Source organism: Pavona decussata, unplaced genomic scaffold (assembly GCF_977016875.1).
Source record: "Pavona decussata unplaced genomic scaffold, jaPavDecu1.1 SCAFFOLD_140, whole genome shotgun sequence".
NCBI classification, from domain to species: domain Eukaryota; kingdom Metazoa; phylum Cnidaria; class Anthozoa; order Scleractinia; family Agariciidae; genus Pavona; species Pavona decussata.
Genome location: NW_028145553.1, coordinates 153363 through 173749, shown reverse-complemented (window position 1 = coordinate 173749; position 20387 = coordinate 153363). Strand labels below are relative to the sequence as shown.

General features: G+C 42.5%; 3 protein-coding genes across 5 annotated transcripts in view; 1 reads left to right on the top strand and 2 right to left on the bottom strand.

Moving 5' to 3' along the window:
• Window positions 1–20387, top strand: part of LOC146466772 (18S rRNA (guanine-N(7))-methyltransferase-like) — an 84762-nt gene that overhangs the window by 28434 nt on the left and 35941 nt on the right. The window lies entirely within an intron of this gene.
• Window positions 1–20387, bottom strand: part of LOC146466773 (E3 ubiquitin-protein ligase TRIM71-like) — a 74898-nt gene that overhangs the window by 19754 nt on the left and 34757 nt on the right. The gene's annotated exons all lie outside the window — the stretch shown is intronic.
• LOC146466775 (uncharacterized) lies at window positions 6987–9817 on the bottom strand. The gene is made up of 2 exons (XM_085126727.1): window positions 9649–9817; window positions 6987–9560 (listed from the first exon to the last, which is right to left on the bottom strand). The coding sequence occupies exons 1-2, from the start codon at window positions 9815–9817 to the stop codon at window positions 8644–8646; spliced, it is 1086 nt and encodes a 361-aa protein (XP_084982853.1). The 3' UTR covers window positions 6987–8643.

The following is a 20387-nucleotide window of genomic DNA, read 5'->3' as shown; positions in this document are numbered from 1 at the left end:
TCTATTTAGTTGAAGAGTACGTTTCAGATGATGACGACTAGTTTATAGTCCAAATGAACATTGTAAATCATTGTATACACACGAATGAAAACCAGGACAACCAGTAACAGTTACTGATAACCGTGCTAAGATGTTTTGTTAGGAAGGCTATGGTAAAACTCCTGTGAAAAGAGATTCTAATATGGGAAAGAAAGTTTATCTGATCCACTGTAATGTTTTGGCTACATTGTATCGCTGCTATGAAGAGTGACAAGGAGATGTTAGACTATAAATATTTTTCATTAAACTGGTTGTCTGGCCAATGTTTGTCATATTTCTATCTTTAAACAATTCATAAAATATTTTCGTTAAAAGATTGTCATTTTGGTAAAATGACTAAGGTTTCATTTATAACAATGTGATTTTGTGACAGCCTCGTTTTCATGCAAGCATATTCACGTGATAACCCTTACCATGCAGACATGTCTGGTTCCACGGATGACATCCATATGCCACACTTTCTTCAATCTGTCTTTGTCAGGAGAAGTTAAATGGCTTTCCACTGCAGCTTTTGCGTGAGCCTCGTTTTCGTGTTAGCTTGGTCACGTGACCCCAATAACCTCTTAAAATCGCATTTTGATATTTGAAACATTGCTTTGCTTGATTGTGGTGATTTTGGTTCAATTTTACGCAAATAATGGATAGCTATGGATAATTTTATATTTGAGCCTCGTTTCCATGTATGGATATACATGTCACATTTTCGACCCCCCATAAAACCCGTCTGAGCAAGTTCCAAAGTTGCCACCAAAACTTTTCATGTAATTTAGGGTCCCCTTAACACATTCAGAATAGTGGCTTGCTTTCTTCACGAAATTCCCACGGCATCACACATGCTCCCGGACTATAATGAAGGACGCGAAGAGAAGGCTTGGAATTCAAAATGATGCAGTCAGGGGGGGCTAGCAGCGAGGCCTGGAACCGAGTTTGTATGATCGCCCCAGTTAAGAAATTTGGCCGAGCGAGACTAAGTACCGATTTTTTGATAAACAAATATGGCGGCGATTTTATGTGAAGGCGCGTCTGTGCGGATTCGCAAATAATTTGGCTATTCGACGTCCAAACATCACAGGAAAGTTTCGGTCTCTCTTTTACCTGAAGTTTGGTCATCAAGAGGGATCGCGGATGCAAATTCTGCAGCGAAAAACAAAAATACTGTAACCAACGACTAGCTGACCCACATAGTTCACAGGGATAGACCAGTGAGACTTCTTCCATTCCACTTTATCGTTACCTTCCCTACAGATTTTTTCATTTAAGTACACTGTAGAATCTCCTCCCTTTACAGCAACTACCCACTGGGAGTCAACAAACTGTGGATGCTCTGGTGATCTAATTCTCTGTTTTGCTTAAGTTAAAATGTTACTGTCATACTCTCAACAACAGATATTTCTTCTCTAATCTCTTCTAAATGGTGAGCAGTTGAGAGGTGATGTTAGCAGCATTTTGCTGTTCAACTTTGCCAAGTGAGCCACAAATATTGACTTGAATTCATTATGTATGCTTGGTAATAAATCTCATCATTTTAAGGAGGTGAAGTTATCTTTCATTAATTAGATTTTGTCTGTCATACCTCTGGGGTGAGAACTGGAACATAAAAGAGGCAGGGCGCAGCAATACTCCAGCCAGTCATTACACTGTGCAAGTGTGTGAAAACGTGCAGTAATTGCATAATTTACAATATGCTAATTACACTTTACTATGTTACACAATATGTACCAATTAAACAGTATTGCAATATGTTACAGTTCTGATGTATATTGTCATGTTTTGATGACATAATTATACTGCAGAGTAATGTGGTCAGCTGGGTTAATCCTCGAGTTGCTAGAAACACTTCAGTAATCAAGGGGTGATAATTTACTTTTAGATTGTCTTCTTTGAAATGGCTGTTCAATACATAGAGAAACCATGGTTGATTTACCATCCTGGGATCTATTTGGTACTGTATATATCTCCCTTGCAGTTGGGTTTTAGAGTGTATTCCCAGTAGCTCCATTTTGGCATCCACCAATGGGGGAAAACCATCATACCGATACAGGTGTTCATGGACATCTGTATTGTAAAGGGTGACAGGTAATACAATAATATTTACATGTACCTTCCAAGGTTTCTGCACATGCATGTCGTTTCTGCAAGATCTCAGTGTACCAGTACATTGTTCACCCGGTGCTACTGAACTCAACTTCCCAATTTTTTGCACGAGAGAATAAGGACCTGAATGTCTTTTCACGTAAGTTAATCTCCCCATACAGACAAGAGACAAACACCCTTGCAACCGCTCATACAAACCTGGTAGCTCTATTCACAATAATGTTGAGCAATCTTCTTCTGAGATCTTTATCAGCTATCCTTTCCAGTTGCAAAATTTTCTTATCTAAAAATTTCTTAAGGACTCAAGCCGTTTTCCTTTTGTATGCATTTAAACAATTTGTCCATTAAAATTAAACTTACAGGAATAACTGTCGTCACGCAACATTTAAACAGAGGGAGAATTCCATAAAATAAACATGCTGTTTCATTCGTAACGACGCTTTCAACAGTTGATACGCATAAAATGTGGGACAAATACTTTTAATAAGCTAATACATTAAAGTTCCAAGCCGATCTTGAGAAATAAGCTTACATTCTGGGCTTTCGCGATGACAGTCGTGAAACACTGCGTGGCTTCTAGTTTCTTCAGAACTGAACAAGAATGGAAATCGAACTCTACTATTTTGTCGACGTAAAATATCTTCCTGAGACGACGAAAACCATAATCGTTCGCTACATTACAAATCATATTCTTCATCACATACACTCGCTGAAAACATGTCGCTCGCAATTTCATTGCTGACGACTCTACTAACCTAAAACAAAGCTGGCACCTCATTCCAGCGGTCTTGATTAATCGCAGTGTTCAAACTTCGTACTACCGCAAAATAACATGCTAACAGTAAAGTAACAATGTGTAACGATACCGGATTGTGACATTGTATTGTGACACTAACTTGCGTGATCTTGATATGATAATTATAGTAGTGTAATCGACACCTCTGATTACCCAACGCATATCGCGTGTTTGTATAAGAGTACTTTATTGATTCATTGTAACTCTAAGAACACAGAAGCCTGCATTAAACTAGGAGTTGACTAGCACTCGCGTCTCTCTCTATCTATCGTTCCGACGTACGACCATAAAACGTTACATGGTGTCAGACAGAACCTGAACCACGATGCCGGCAGGAGGGACATCTGAGGAAGCTCCAGGAGAAGCTCCAGAAATCTTGCCCGCTCCGCCTGCACAAATATTCATGCCTCCTGCAAACTTGCCACCGCCAAAAGCGCTTGTCATGGACGACAACGTAGCCACAAATTGGAAAGCGTGGAAGAAAGTGTGGTCACGATATGAAATCGCCACAGGAATTTCTAAACAGGAGCCACTGGTAAGAGTTTCTACGCTCTTGTCAGTTATTGGAGAAGATGCCACGAAAGCCTTCGATGCCTTTGAATGGGGAGAGGACGAAGATGAAACCAAAATAGAACACGTGCTAGCAAAGTTTGACGCATACTGCGAACCGCGAACGCAGGTGATCTACGAACGCTACCGATTTAACAATCGCAAGCAAGAGCCTGGCGAGAATATCGCAGCGTATCTTACAGAGTTAAGAACAATCGCTAAAAACTGCCAACATGAGGACATTACCCCAGAGGAGATTTTGCGTGACAGGATCGTTTTAGGAATTCGAGACGACAAGATGCGTGAGAGACTGCTTCGATACAATGATTTGACACTGCAAAAAGCCGTCGATCTTATCAAAGCAGCCGAGCAAACGGAGCACCAAGTGAAGCTGATGGGTGCAAGCGCAAACGTCAATGCGTTAAAACAGGGTCGCTCGAAAAGCAATAGACCGTCGATGCCATCGCGTGCAGCAAACAGCAAACATCAAAAACAAACATCGCGTGGTAATTGCGGCAGATGTGGAACGTCACACGCAAAACAAAAATGTCCGGCATTTGGTCAGAAATGTCACCGATGTGGCAACATGAATCACTACCAATCGCTTTGCCGAAGCAAGACTGTTGCTACCGTGCAATTAGATGACGGACCTGATCAATATGAAATTTGCACCGTTGGAGAACAGCCTAGTCGTGCGAACAAAGCCCTTGTAAATTTGCACGTCAACCGACGACAGGCCGGAAATGTAGTCCGTTTTCAAGTTGACACTGGATCCGAATGCGATTTATTACCACTCAAAGTGTACAAATCAATCACCGGAGATGACACTGTCGAAATGCTAAGGAAATGCAACAAATCAATCGTTTCCTACACTGGTGAACGAAAACAAATCGCCGGAAAGATAAACCTCCCAGTCTGGCATAAGGACAGAAAGAAAACTCTGACTTTTAATGTTGTAAATGGCGATTATCAGCCTATCCTATCACTCAATACAAGTATCGCGCTTGGAATCGTCACGCTAGCCGATTGTGACGTATTATCGCTCACGATATCGACAGAAGTAACACGATCCTTGAAGAATACAAAGATGTGTTTGAAGGACTTGGAGAACTTCCAGGCGAGTACAAAATTATCACGGACGAGAGGATAAAACCGAAAGTTCACCCCCCGAGGAGAGTACCAGTTGCAGTACGCCCACAAATCAAGGAAAAGTTAGACGAATTAGTACAGCGAAACGTCATCACACCAGTAACAGAGCCAACAGAATGGGTCTCAAGTATGCTGGCAGTAATAAAGCCGAACAAAATTCGAATTTGTTTAGACCCAAGGGATCTGAACGAAGCGATCAAGCGAGAGCACTACCAGATGCCTACCATAGAAGAGGTCGCTACTTGACTTGACAAAGCTAAGCCGCGAGTCAAGCTACAAAACGACGTTCAACACTCCCTTCGGTCGCTACCGTTGGCTTCGCATGCCCTTCGGTATCAGTTCCGCTCCTGAAGTATGGCAAAGAACCATGCACGAATTTGTGGAGGGGCTTCAAGGCGTAGAAGTCATTGCTGATGACTTTGTTATCGCTGGTTTCGGCGACACCACTGAAGAAGCTTACAAGAGCCTAGAACAAAATGAGCGAGCATTCTTCACAAGATGCAGAGAATGGAACTTGAAACTGAACAGACAGAAAGTCAGTCGTGCTCAGACAAACGTACCATTCATGGGGCACCTGCTCACTCCCGAGGGACTCAAACCCGACCCCCGGAAGATTGAAGCGATCGTTGCCATGCCTGAGCCAGAAGACGCCACAGCACTTAAACGTTTCCTTGGAATGGTGAATTACCTTTCTAAGTTCATGTCGCATCTGAGCGAAATGACAGAGCCGTTGCGGAGATTAGAAGATAAAGACGTGGAGTGGCAGTGGATGACGCAGCACAGTATCGCGTTTAATACTGTGAAGAAGTACCTAACTGAATCTCCAGTACTCAAGTACTACAACGTGAATGAAGAAGTTACCATTCAGTGCGACGCATCTGAAACAGGTCTGGGAGCTGTCCTCATGCAGAAAGGTCAGCCAGTGTGTTACGCCTCAAGAGCGCTCACAGACACTGAAACCAGATACGCCCAGATCGAGAAAGAGCTTCTTGCCATCGTATGGTCTTGTCACAAGTTTGACCAGTATATATATGGCCGAGACGTCGTACACGTCGAGTCTGACCATGAGCCTCTACAAGCCGTATTCAAGAAGCCTATACAGCAGTCACCGAAACGGGCAATTAACGGTTGGCATAATATGCGAAAAAATTCCTTCTAACATAATGTGATTTTTGAAGCTACTCGTGCGTTCCATTATTGTGGTCGTGGAAGCGAAATATCCCGCTTCCACTGCTTATGGCGATAGAAGCGAAACGTCTCGCATCCACACTCACAATAAATAAACAGTTTTGTCGGGTGAAAGAAGCGAGTTGTTTCGCTTCCAACAACCAATAGGCGACAAAAAGCGAAACGTCTCGCATCCACACTCGCAATAAATAAACAGTTTTGTCAGGTGAAAGAAGCGAGTTGTTTCGCTTCCTACAACCAATGGGCGACAAAAAGCGAAACGTCTCGCATCCACACTCGCAATAAATAAACAGTTTTGTCAGGTGAAAGAAGCGAGTTGTTTCGCTTCCTACAACCAATGGGCGACAAGAAGCGAAACGTCTCGTATCCACACTCGCAATAAATAAACAGTTTTGTCGGGTGAAAGAAGCGAGTTGTTCCGCTTCCAACAACCAATAGGCGACAAAAAGCGAAACGTCTCGCATCCACACTCGCAATAAATAAACAGTTTTGTCAGGTGAAAGAAGCGAGTTGTTTCGCTTCCTACAACCAATGGGCGACAAGAAGCGAAACGTCTCGCATCCACACTCGCAATAAATAAACAGTTTTGTCAGGTGAAAGAAGCGAGTTGTTTCGCTTCCTACAACCAATGGGCGACAAGAAGCGAAACGTCTCGCATCCACACTCGCAATAAATAAACAGTTTTGTCGGGTGAAAGAAGCGAGTTGTTTCGCTTCCAACAACCAATAGGCGACAAAAAGCGAAACGTCTCGCATCCACACTCGCAATAAATAAACAGTTTTGTCAGGTGAAAGAAGCGAGTTGTTTCGCTTCCAACAACCAATGGGCGACAAGAAGCGAAACGTCTCGCATCCACACTCACAATGAATAAACAGTTTTGTCGGGTGAAAGAAGCGAGTTGTTTCGCTTCCAACAACCAATAGGCGACAAAAAGCGAAACGTCTCGCATCCACACTCGCAATAAATAAACAGTTTTGTCAGGTGAAAGAAGCGAGTTGTTTCGCTTCCAACAACCAATGGGCGACAAGAAGCGAAACGTCTCGCATCCACACTCACAATGAATAAACAGTTTTGTCAGGTGAAAGAAGCGAGTTGTTTCGCTTCCAACAACCAATGGGCGACAAGAAGCGAAACGTCTCGCATCCACTCTCACAATAAATAAACTGTTTTGCCAGGTGAAAGAAGCGAGTTGTTTCGCTTCCTACAACCAATGGGCGACAAGAAGCGAAACGTCCCGCATTCAATGACTCTTAGGGGCAAGAGCAATATTTTTCCAAGGTAAAACAAGACGAGGAATAGTTTTCGGCTTGGTTTCGTGAAAGACAGGAACTCGTTTTCGTCTTTAGGAGCTTTAATGGATGTTGACAACTGAACTCTCAAACGCTTTGCTTGTTAAACAACGCGGCGCGCACATCCACACAGAGCGTTGTGATTGGTTCATAATGCGCGTCATCTTCAAGTACATAGCGATGGCGGTTACCCAAAATTAAATCATGTTAAAACTTCACGGAGAAATGCGTATAAATCATTTGAATACCAATCACCGCGCTTGTTGTACGTTCATGTCCTTCATGGAACGTGATCTGTATTGACAGAGCTTTTGTGGGAGCTGACATAAAGAAAGATATTAACTTACTGAATACTCGTAAACACCTTAAGAGAAATAGCTTAGTGTTCTTGTTGGAACCCAAGGGATCCAAAGTTCTTGCTGGCTGTCCGATCAAAATAGGAACAGATGAAAGTTAGACAGACTTAAGTTCTAAGTATTTGATTACGTGAATCAGGCTGATAGTTCTTTCACGTGTGGTACATATCACGTTGCGTTATTAAACTCCATAAAATGTTTTCTTTTTTTAAAACGTAATCACTCTTAATGACTCATAATCACTGAATGTAAAATGTTAAAGTACTCTAAAGCATGCAAAATATAAGGATGTTATTATAAAACTCGTAAATATAAATCAATATACTTAATGTGTCTCAACCAAAAGGTAAAAAGAGACGTGCGAGTGAGGAGATAATCTCTCTAAATTTTGTGTTCTCTTGAGTTAACCTCAGTGTATTGCTACTCAAATGTATTTCGAATATAACACCAAACATGCCATTAACTCAATTAAGCATGGTAAATATGTCTGTTAACCTAAATAGTTCCCAATTTACAAAAAAATCATCTAACTTTAAACATATCTATGTAATTAGATAGCAATCATAACAAGAAAAGGCTAATGCTTGTCCACTAAAACTATGTTTGCAAAGTCATATAAGGAAGGCTTATACTTCACGGTTCCGCAACTAGTATTTCGCCTAACTAGAGCCTTCCCAATTTGAACGGCCGCTTACACTTTGACGTTGTGACCTAGAAACAAATTATCCCGCGAAATAGAGTTGCCGATGGGTCGCCCAACCACCTTGTAAACATGCCCTGAACGGTCCAATCTGAATAACGGTGACCTAACGACTTCAATGCAATTGTAATCTAAATCGGAATGATATACTAAGCGAACATCCGCTTGAACCAGTCGATATAGGCTATTAACTCGAGTTAACTGGAGCACTTCATTTCACGATTGTGCAAAGCAAATTAAAAACTGAACTGTTTCAGTTCATATATATAGCCTATCGAATTTTCAACATAGTTTAAAGTTTAGCAGACATGTACGATTCTTAAACCATTCCAATTTAGGTTGTAGGTTTACACTGAAGTTGTTTAAAAATTACTGTTAGTTCCAGGGCTACCTCGTCAATGCGCGAGTTTACCGATATCATAGAGAGGACGACTACATTTCAATGAAAGAAAATACCAGCTAATGACTATACCGTTATGCACATCACGAAAGCGTAATGTCATTAGCTGGTATTTTCTTTGCGTATATAAATTCGTCTTCGTTGACTAAAAACCGCAAAAGATATCCTGCTTCTTTGTCATACGACTCCACGCGTGCATCAAACCATCCCAGCGTGACCCTGTCTTCTCCCATACATTCCACTGATACTAGTCGCCCGAGTAGCTCGCTCTTGTTCCTCTTGCGAGGGTTTTCCTGCTGGTTTGGTAGTGGTCGTTTGCCCTGCCTACTTGTAGTGGGTTCGTGCATATTAGTATCGGGAGGGCCACTTCTGTCAGCTGTCTTGGAGGATGATTTTTTCCTTCTCCAGGTTGCTTTTGCCATTGCTCGTCGCGCCATGGCCTCTTGAGTATCCGATCGATGATGGATTGTGACATCGTTTTCGGCCGCTACATGCTTTTGCGTAGCCAGCCTGTCCATTCGATATTGATGCTCTAACTGCGTGATCAGGGTACCCGGCCCTTTTGAAGACGGAACACTCAACCTGTTTTTAGACTCGACGGCGTTCGTTGTAAATGGAGTCGTCTCCCATACAGTTGCACTCATGTCGGCGGTGGCCTCACATAACAGCTTCAAGTGCCTCTCTTGTGTCCACCACTGACACCAGGTTTCTGCTTTACTCCAGTGAGTGTTCATGATGGAGGTAGTTGATATATCTTCAAACTGTACAATTCCATCCAGTGCGGACACTGTGACCCTTCCACATAGTGCGTCAAACATTTTAAGTACATCATCTTCGCTTTCTGCAAAAGGAATAGCTCTGCCGATGACTTTGTAAGCAATCTGCTCTTCGTCTGTCTGGCACACTCGACTTGCCACACGAAGCACTGAACGCATCCAATGCACCTGGCAACCTTTCAGCACACTGAATGCTTTGGCCTTTCCAACAGTTTGGACTAAACCTGAAGATACACAAAAATAACAAATATTTGCTCCGCTCTATGATCACTTACCGCTTATATATTTTTGGGGGGCAAATGTAGAACGTACCTTGTATTTGCGCATCTGAGTAGTCCACAATGACTGCCTGTAGGGAGTCTTTTGGGTCAAATTCTGGGTAGTAGTTCTTGACACAATTGAATATGCCACTGAAAGCCACTTGATATGCCTCTACTGTTACTCGGTCCAAGTTCGCTCTGCCACAGATCATGTATTCCATCGTGAGGTGATTGAAGGCGACAATATTGAGCAGGTATGGGAAATCAGCAAGGGGTGGGAACGTGACATCGACAACAATGAAATCAGCACTTGAAAGAATCTTCGTCATTAATCTACTTAAGAAGAAAACTGCATTCAGATTGTCTGTCAAGTAGTGATCCACTTTGTAAGGACATAGATAGGCATCTACTTCGTCGGTAAAGTTGGGTTGGTCTTGCTTCTCGTTGTCAGTAGTAGTGAGGTTCTTGTTAGCATCTTTATTGACACGGCATTGAACTAGCGCTTCGTAGTTCTGAATGATGCTGTACGCTTTGACCAAGTTGGGCTTCTTCACTACACGATTTATAACGTCGATATTTGCTGCAACAGGAGATTCATCTGCAGGCATACATGACATTCCATAACCCAATTGCACGTCCTTGGCGGTCTTTGTGAAGTCGCTTTGCACGCATTCCACAATTTGTTCGTGCAACATCGTTGGTATCTTGCTTGGGGCTGGTTTTCCATGGGAGTGAGTCACTTCACCAGGGGAAGAGCTGACGACCCCAATCCAACGTCTTACATCCCTTTCGCATTCCTCAGGATGAATATAGACAAACATGACGTTGCAGGTTTTAGATTTCTCCAGAGGTGCTTTTGGATGGGCTCTACAACGGTTTAGCTGCTGCCGACGAGACACCACGTAGGAGCAGGTGGGCGCACTACATCTCTTAACCCCTTCACAACGACTCTTGTTAATTACCACTTTTGTGGGCGCACCATCGATGTTCCACACTTTTGTAGCAGGCTTGTTGACCGGTCCTCTGGTCAACTGCATGTCATTGTAGATGAAATGTGGATCAGATTTTGCCGACTGAGCTAACTGGTTCACGTTCTCCACATACAACAATTTACCCGGCTCGGTGTCAAAACCAGGGTACTGATACTCTTTAGCGACGCATTTCGCCCATGAAGATGTATCTTCAATCATTTCTTTGAGACCAGGTAGGAAATGCTTAGATGATCGGTAGGTTTTCGGGGCTCGCTCTTTCTCTTCCATTCTTTCTTTGTGTGGCTTTAGAAGACTCTCTAGTGAACATGGTTCTGGAACCTTAACAGGTCGGGCTTCGTTCACGAATTCCATTCCTTTCGTACTAACTGTCACGGTACGACTCGTCTGCTCATATCTCTGAAATCGGTGGGTAAAGAAATGCATTTCCACGTACCCCAAGGCAATTGACTGACGAAGAACGACTTTCCACCACTCAGGAGTCAATGTCCCCTGACCTTGTTCAACGTCTTCCTTTCCCTTTCCTTCCACTTTTGATGACTCTACTCTTTTCTTCATCTCCGGGGTTTTTTTCCACTTCACGTCGTTACCCCGAAGCCACTCGATAACTTTTCTTTCACCAACACCATTTTGGGATTGCAACTCACGGATGGCAGTTAACAGCATCAGCAAATACTTTGAAATATCAACAGCAGGAGCACTATCCTTCTCACAGGAGAGGCAGCATCTCTCTTCTACTTCCACGTTTTGGGTAACATCTCCAAAATGCTCTCCTATTGCTCTTCGCAAACACCTGCGGACAAATGGGCAATAGATGTAACGCCAACACTGCTTGAATTGGTCTTCCTTCTTCTTTTTCTCCTCAGGAGGGTTATTCCTTGTCCAGAAAGGCAACCTCTGCCAGTCGGGATACTCATTGAATAATAAGAGTGCTTCTGCGGGTTTGCCATCTCTGCCAGCACGACCTAGCTCCTGAACCCAAAGCTCCAAACTCGGCGGACAACCCACTCGGATGACGTACCTCACGTGCGGTATATCTACTCCTACACCAAATGCCTCAGTTGCACAAATAACTTGGAGAGCCTTTTCTTTAAACGCTCTGTGAACTGCGCCCTTCTCTGTAGGGGTCATAGAACCACTGCTCCCGACGTAATATTCCGCTTTCACACCCATTTCTTTCAAAATGTTGCTCAACTTCCTGCAATCTTCAGCAAATGAACAATAAACAATCGCGCAATCAGTTCTTATCTTCTCCTTTATTCGTGTTGCGGTTGGACCGAAGCGATCCCTTTCCGTTACAATGTTTTTATCTTTCTTTCTCCCTTTGTTTAGGGTTTCTCCGAAACCCTGTCCTCGTTCGATATCAACATAAACGTTGGGCCTGTTCACACTTCCTCTAACCACAAAAGGAGATCTCAGCAAGTCCTTCTTCATTTCTGCTAGCATCTCGGGCGTTGCCGTGGCTGTTAGGGCGGCAATGGGGGTCTTGGGGAACAAATCTTTTAGTGTTTTTAACTGTGAGTAGTTCTTTCGAAACGAACCACCCCATTGCCATATGTAGTGGGCTTCATCTATCGCTACATACGCCAACTTTCCTTCCTCTTCCATCTTCTTCACCTTTTCTAAACAACCACTACTTTCGGTTCCACCAAACAAATATTCTGGTGTCATGTACACGATCTTAGCCAGGGGTCAATTCATTAAAACTTTTACACTTGTAATCTACAAGTCGGACCATTGTATTTACAAGCGCAGCCGGAGACGAGTTTAATAAAAATCGGTACAAGTCCAGATTACAACTGTCCGACTTGTAATTACAGGTGTAGCGCTACACGTGTAAAATATGGTAAGAATCCAATTTAATAAAACTTTTACAAGAGTCCGACTTGTATTTTTACAAGAGTCCAACTTGTAAATCACAAGTGCAAAATACAAGTCACTTGTCACTTGTAAACACACTGAGTGAGACTTCAGAAAAATAAATTGTGGTGTAAAAACATGTCTTCTTCGAGAGAAAAGAAACTCGACCAGCTGCTGAGATGTCAGATAATCCGTCCACCTAGGAAGTTTGAGGAAAAACGGCTGTTTGAGGTCCAAAATCCAAGGGAATTTCGAGAGAAGTTTCGTCTCCCTGTCGACGCCTTCGGCCATCTTTTGGAATTAACAGCCCCGCGTTTGGAACAGAACAAGATGCAACCGAGCACTAACGGCAAGACAGCAACTTTTAGTATTTCTCCACATCCTTGGTACAAATTCCTCCTATCACGTAATGCACTCTTGTCATGGTATCTCCATATCAACAGTATGGAATATCATTCATCGCGTTCTACGGCGTTCTTAAGAAAAGGTTCTATGCTCTACAGAGGAGAATGAGAGTGAGAAACATGAAAAGAGCTGCCGAGCTTATCAAGTGTGCTGTTACACTGCACAATCTCTGCATTCTGTTTAGTGATTACGGTGATGATCTTCTTGACGATGCAGATCTCGGCATTGACGACGATGAGCTAGATATCGACAACAGAGGAACAAGAGGACAGACAACAGCAGTTGCAGCAGCACTTCCTATGAGCGCGAAAAATAATACCAATGACACTTCAAAACTTAAACTGTTTCAATATCATGAAAAGAGAACAATCCACGACGAAAAACGCCAATTTAATATGTCATTTGTTACTCAATGACGATATTCATTACATGTATTTTGCAAAAACTGCACATCTACCTTACTAGAAAAAGAAAAAGAAACTGTAGGTCACAATTATGCTAGTTAAATTGGTAACCATGGTCTTATTTTAAAGATAAGTGCAAAAACCTTTCACAGGTTGCAAATTACAGTTTTTTCACTCAATATTCAAAGTATTATAATATAAATGTAATAAGTTCAGCAACTGTCCAAACGATTACTGATATCGTCTTGTTAAATGCCATTTTGGACGCTGTTTAATAAAACTATTTAATTGTCAAGATATTTTCTGAGCCTTTTTATGTCCAATTTCAGCTCGATATTTTCCAGTTGAAGTTTTCTTTTTCTAAGGCGCAGTATGTCGTCTTCTAGATCTGTTGCCTTGTTATGTGCAGTTGATGATATCCCCTTGGCCTTTCTAACTGATGGCAGAGCCTCACCTCTGATTTTTCTTGGCCTTTTGTTTTTAAGATTGCCGACTTTGGTAGCATTTTTGGTGAGCCGCCCCTGCCATTGCCAGTTTCAGCGGTAGAAACTTGCACTTCACTGACGCGTCTTGTTTTGCCTTCTTCGTCACTGTCGACGAAAATGGCGCTAAAACTATCATTTTGTGGTCCCTCAAAAGCTGGGCTAAAAGCAACTTTTGTTGCTTGGATAACATGCTCAACAATGGTCTCAAGAATATATATCTGAGAACGAAGGAAGGAGAACCGCATATATATTAAAAGGACAGAAGAGATATTTGAATTTTGCATTCGAAAAAATACACATGTATTCAAACGGAGTTTACAATAATTTGTAAGACTACTATGTAATTTACACGTGTATTCTTACTAGGGGGGCACGTGTAAATTCCAGTGTGGACAATTCTTTTATTGAATCCTTGTATTTACAAGTCGGACTTTACACGTGTAATTACACGTGTAAAAACTACAAATGTAATTTCTTTATTGAATTGACCCCAGGTCTTCAGGTGCGCTATTGAAGACAGCATTATAATCGGCCAACGTATGCTCCGATCCCAGCCGTACAACGTTAACGCCTTTGCTAACTAAATTGGAAACTTGATCCTGCATAAGGGAGATGGTGGGACACAAGCACAGGGATATTTGATTAGTAGCCATGACAGCAGGAAGCTGGTACACCAAGCTCTTCCCGCTTGAAGTCGACTGAATAACTACCACATCCTTCCCACTTGTAAGCGCATTTATGGCATGCTCCTGAGACTTGAAATGGAAAAGTAAGTGTTTAAATGGCCGCTCCACCTTATCTTGGTATCATGCGTAATACGAGGCAAATGCTCAAGTCCCTCATAGGCAGAGTTTCCCTCGATTGTTACTTCTGAATTCTCTTCTTGGTTAATACTCGAGTGGTGACCTTGGCTATCATTACAGACCTCGATTTCTTCCACCCCGCTGTCTAGTAAACTTCCGGAGGTATCCTCTCTTGCGTCACTGAGTATTTGTCCCTGGCTATCTGTTTTCTCCAAACGTTCTTTTAGACAACACTGATTGCTGGGCTGGTTAGGGCTTGGCCTTGATTGTAAGCTAGTCCCTTGGGTTGCACCAGCTGTTTCACAGGGAGATCTTGACAAATCTTCTGAATAAACCTTCTGATTGACAATAGAGTAGCTAGGCAGGCCTTCTTCTATCGTCAAGGGGACGTACTGCCCACTATTTGGATGCTTCATTTGACAGTGGCTTGCGTTCTGTCCTGGTTCCATTTTCAACTCTTGTGTTTCCCACACTATTTCTGCGGACGGTTTCAAATGGCTTCTGCAACTCTCTCTATCAGGGCGTTTCTTTAAAGGCGACGACGCAGGTGAGAGGGTGGTACTTGTTAGCAGAACAGAGCTTTGTGTGCTGTTTTCATCCTCATCAGTGTAACCATCCAATAGGAAAGTCCACATTTCTTGTAGCCTCACACTAACTTCACTTATGGTTGGCCGATCAAGAGGGTTTTGCTTCCAACATTCCTGCATGAGGCTTGTGTATGGCTTCAAAGGAAGGGCATGTTCAATGTGAGGTCGCTTTCCTTCGAGTGCGAGTTTAGCTACCACTGAAAGTTCTCCATGTGGCACTTGGTGCTGCCAAGGGTGTTTCATGTTTGGGTACAGGAGCTCGTGCATCACCATCCCGAAAGAGTATACATCTCTGGATGTCTTCATTGGCACCACATCACCGACTAAATACTCAGGTGGAATAAATGCAGCTGTTCCCACTACAGTTAAGGATTTTGTCTGCATCACCGTGCTTGCGGTAGTTGTAATGGATCTGTGTGCCTCACCAAAGTCTGTGAGCTTGAATTGCCAGTCGTCATCTTTGCCCCCTACAAGAACGTTTGCACTCTTAATATCGCAGTGAATTATACCATTGCTGTGCAAGTACTGGAGCCCCTGCGACATTTGTTGTAAGGCGTCCACCTTAAGATCCATGGGTATTGACTCTTGTAAATCATCTACCATTTCTCGCAAATTATGATAAGAAGCCGTATCTTCGTCAACTTGAACTTCTTTGCTCATCAGCTCCAGCACCAAAGATACTTCTTCATGACATAAGCCGAGACATTTTACAATGTTAGGGTGCGAAAGACGAAGGAGAACGTTCGCCTCTTCAGCAACCATATTTCTGTAAGCTGCTACACCTTTGCTGATTTTGTACTGTTTCACAGCCACACTTGTATTTTTCCATTTACCACTGTGCACTCGGGCGTAACTTCCCTCGCCAATTACACCTTCCAGCATGATCTCCAACCATTTTATGTTGTAGTGATCCTCGATGACAGGTGTTTTCGAACATTTAGCTCTAGAGAATGTGATAGAACGCCGTCTATTCGTTTCCTTCGGGGCCTCCATTATCTCCTGGTAGAACGCTAACAGTATACTGATAGATAACAGTAGTAATTTCAAGAACAGCATACCCTGTGGGAAAAAAATGGGTGGAAATAGGATGAAACGACCATTAATTTAACAAGTGTGTTCATTCGCCTATTTCGGCCGTGTTTCACTGAATTCTTTGTGGGGAAATGCAGTGTATAGGTATAGGGGGACTGTCAGGGCTAACTAAGGGGGTTTTCCAAAGAATACACCTTTATCACTGCAGGGCGTTTCCCAAGAATAGAAATGGAGATTATACTTGCTACAGCATCCAGGAACATAGGTGGGAAGGGTAGGGATGGAGGGACGGAGGCTTGGAAAGGTAGTTGTGGGAACCATGGTTAAGGTGTGAATTGAAGAAATGAAATAGCACTAATAAACTGCCATAAAAGATGACCAAAATAAACAAAAATACATCAGTTAGGGTATTTTTTTTTATGACATTCACAGCAATGCACATACCGTAAAATCCCAGTTATAGGCCCATCCACAAGCAAACAATAAATAACTAAAATAACTGAGCTGGTTATACGGCCACCCGAATATAAGTCCACCCAGTTTTTGGCCCATCTTGCCTATTTTAGGCCTCCTCTTTTCCCCGCGATCGATCCGAAACCGATTGACAGGAACGAGGCAAGGCCCATCCACATGTAAACAAAAAATAAAGGGCCCTGTCGCACTAGGCAGCGAAAATTTTGTAAACTCAACCAAAGTTAACACAACATTTTTCTTTACAACATTCAGTTTTCGTTTGCGGATCAACATGAAAGAATATCTTTTATTAACAGGAAACGCCAATCAAATTGCTCATTGATACTGTATTAATTTCAATGATGAGCGTCTCTGAGCTAGCTCGCGTACTGAAATATCTTATTGAGCTCGAATTTTTATTGCGGCGTCTTTGTAGTTTGGTACATTTTGCCAAAAATTTGTCAAAGTAAAACACTCCGGTCGCAATCGTCAAACATCAGCGAAGACAAAAATGTTTGCAAAGTAACTGAAAAATCTTCTTAGTGCGACCGGCCCTAAACCCACCCAGATAATTAAGCCAATCTCGATTTTACAAACACAGCGAGAACAAATGTTTTGTTAGATATATATCTTGTCAAATGCCATTTAAAACCAATGTCTAATTAGTTTTAGTAGACATACTTGCACCTTTCGACCTCTCTGACATAAGATTACGACACAACCGATATCTCCTTTGGCTGTATGAATTCACTGATTCGTCTTTGATAAAGTTGTTTTGTACTTGATTGCATTCTTCATTTATAATCTACACCGTCCCTCATTTATTGCTATTCAGCGGTTTCCAAAATGCATTCACGAGAATTTCAACTGGTATGTTCAAACATTTTTTTTACATTATTTACAGCCAGGACTGTCTTTAAATTTGAACGTCTTTTCTTTATCTGATCAAAGTTTGAATCTCCATCCCTGAGTTTCCAAAATATACATTTAAATACAAATACTTCCTTCTTGTTAAAAGCACAAATTGCATCCCTAAATGGAAAGATAACCGAAAGGTGTCATCATACAAATCCATTTGAACTGCGTCGTGCTTTTCGGTGTACTAAATAATTGGTTTTGGAATGCGTTCGTTTGTTATTTTATGCTATTCTGTTTGTTTTATTTGGAACACTTGTAGTGGGTACTTCGTAACAATTCGATAAATTGTCGAACAACATTGTTGCTAAAATTAACAGGGATAACTGAGAAACACTAACCTTGCTAATGAATCAGTGGCGCCATGAAGTCTACTGCAAAGCAAAAAAACAAACAAACATGCAGATGAATTTGGTTTCTACAAAAGGTTTTACTTTTCAAGTGTAAAGTACTATAGATAATACAGTACATTTAAAATACTCGCAGCGATATTGTTTTCCACGAAACAGTACAAATGCATACGATTAGAAGTAATCTTGTATTATCAAAAAATCTGGTATCATATTCAAAGACTCCAAACGTAGATCATTTTGAGTTGATGTTACTGGATATTTACCCGCATTGCAAAGCTTCAAGGAGGGGGGGAGACACTACTATCAGAAGCCATATAGGTATGTGCCGCCCCAAAGGGTATGGTTTTTGAGCCGTTTAGGTCTGAAAACGGGTATAGACTTTTACCATTATGGTCTGAAATCGTGTATGGTTTTCAAGGGAACTACGAGAGCGTATTCTCAAGTCAAAGTGAATAAGGGAGAAGGCAAAGTAACTGAAAGTATATCATTCGGGCTGAATTTTGCCCATTCTTTGGTTGCATGGTGTTCACCTCCGTTGATTTCGATGCCAAGCTTTGCACTCAGGTCTGAAAACGGGTGTGGAAAATGACCTGTTTTGATCTGAAATAGGATCAGGATTTGGAGAACAGAGCAGCAAACCCCAATCAAGAATTCCGAAGAGTACCCTCCCACACACACACACACTTCTACACAGAGACACAACCCCCCGGTGCAAAGCTACGGTTATGTTCGTAGAATTCAGTATGCCTCTGAGTCCTCTGACTTTACAAGCATTTAGTTGTATGTGGTCTGCCGATCGTCGTTTGAAGATATAGCTTGTTTAACAATTTCGGTATCCAAATCGACAAAGTAGACAGCATATGCCACCATCAACTTTACGATTCAAAGGGGCTTTTTCAAGTCTATCTTGTCCGGCTTGAAGATATTAAAGAGGGAAAAAATAAGCTACCTTACCTGAATATATAAGAAAGGCTTTGCTCATTACAGTCGTGGTACAAATAGGGCGCATTAAGTCGGCATATATCTCCACGAACGGAACAGGATGAAACCACGTGCAATCTCGACTGGAAGAGTACCTTAGCATCTAGTGCCCAGGCTTCACCCAACCACTGCAAAACTAATGCGCGAATTTTTATCACCTGACAAAACTGTTTATTTATTGCGAGTTTATTTATCTTGTCGCCCATTGGTTGTTGGAAGCGAAACAACTCGCTTCTTTCACCTGACAAAACTGTTTATTTATTGCGAGTGTGGATGCGAGACGTTTCGCTTCTTGTCGCCCATTGGTTGTAGGAAGCGAAACAACTCGCTTCTTTCACCTGGCAAAAATGTTTATTTATTGTGAGTGTGGATGCGAGACGTTTCGCTTTTTGTCGCCTATTGGTTGTTGGAAGCGAAACAACTCGCTTCTTTCACCCGACAAAACTGTTTATTTATTGTGAGTGTGGATACGAGACGTTTCGCTTCTTGTCGCCCATTGGTTGTAGGAAGCGAAACAACTCGCTTCTTTCACCGGAAAAATGTTTATTTATTGTGGTCATAGAAGCTAGATGTTTCGCTTCTATCGCCATAAGCAGTGGAAGCGGGACATCTCGCTTCCACGACCACAATAATGGAACGCACGAGTCGCTTCAAAAATCACTTTATGTTAGAAGGAATTTTTTCGCATATTTTGCTTAATACTGCGTTCCCCACCGAAACGACTACAGAGAATGCGCATGGCGTTACAAAACTATTCTCTGGACATTCAGTACAAGAGAGGCCGTCTAATGTTCATTGCAGATGCCCTGAGCCGTGCCTACAGGCTTACAACCGAGGACGCCCAGCACGACAGCAGTGAAGTACGCGCCTTACGAGAAGTTCAGCATGAAGATGGACTTTCTGTATCGCCCAACCGACTACAACAGTTCAAACGAGTCACAGCAGATGACCAAGAGATGCAGCTACTCATTGGTGCGATACACAAAGGGTGGCCATTATGTCGAAAAGACTGCCCTGCAAAGCTTGTACCTTACTTCGACAGCCGAAGCGAGCTGGTTGAAGATGGTGGACTGGTTTATCGCGGAGAACGCCTGGTTGTTCCTCAATCGCTGCGAGCTGATATGCTCAAAGAAATCCACAGGTCGCACATAGGAATCGGTGGATGCCTAAGGAGAGCCCGGGAGCTACTCTACTGGCCAAGAATCAACGCGGAAGTCAAAGATTACGTTTCCAAGTGCAGCGTTTGCCAGTCATACCAGCCAGAGCAATGCCGAGAGGAACTCCAGCCACATGAAATGCCCAGTCGCCCATGGTCCAAAGTTGGTGCTGACATTTTCGAGCTTGGACCACAACAGTTCCTGATAATGGTGGACTACTGGTCAAATTTCTTCGAAGTACAGGAACTGAAACGAATAACGTCAGCAAGCGTGATCCACGCACTTAAAGTCCAGTTTGCCAGACATGGTATTCCGGAAGTCCTTGTTACAGACAACGGGACACAATTCAGCTCGTCTGAATTTGCAA

Bases quoted from the DNA above. Each gene is read 5' to 3' on its own strand.
- LOC146466775 (XM_085126727.1), bottom strand. From the start codon at position 9,817: ATGGAATACATGATCTGTGGCAGAGCGAACTTGGACCGAGTAACAGTA. The intron at 9,561-9,648 runs GTACGTTCTACA...GTGTATCTTCAG, and splicing joins CTCAGATGCGCAAATACAAG to GTTTAGTCCAAACTGTTGGA.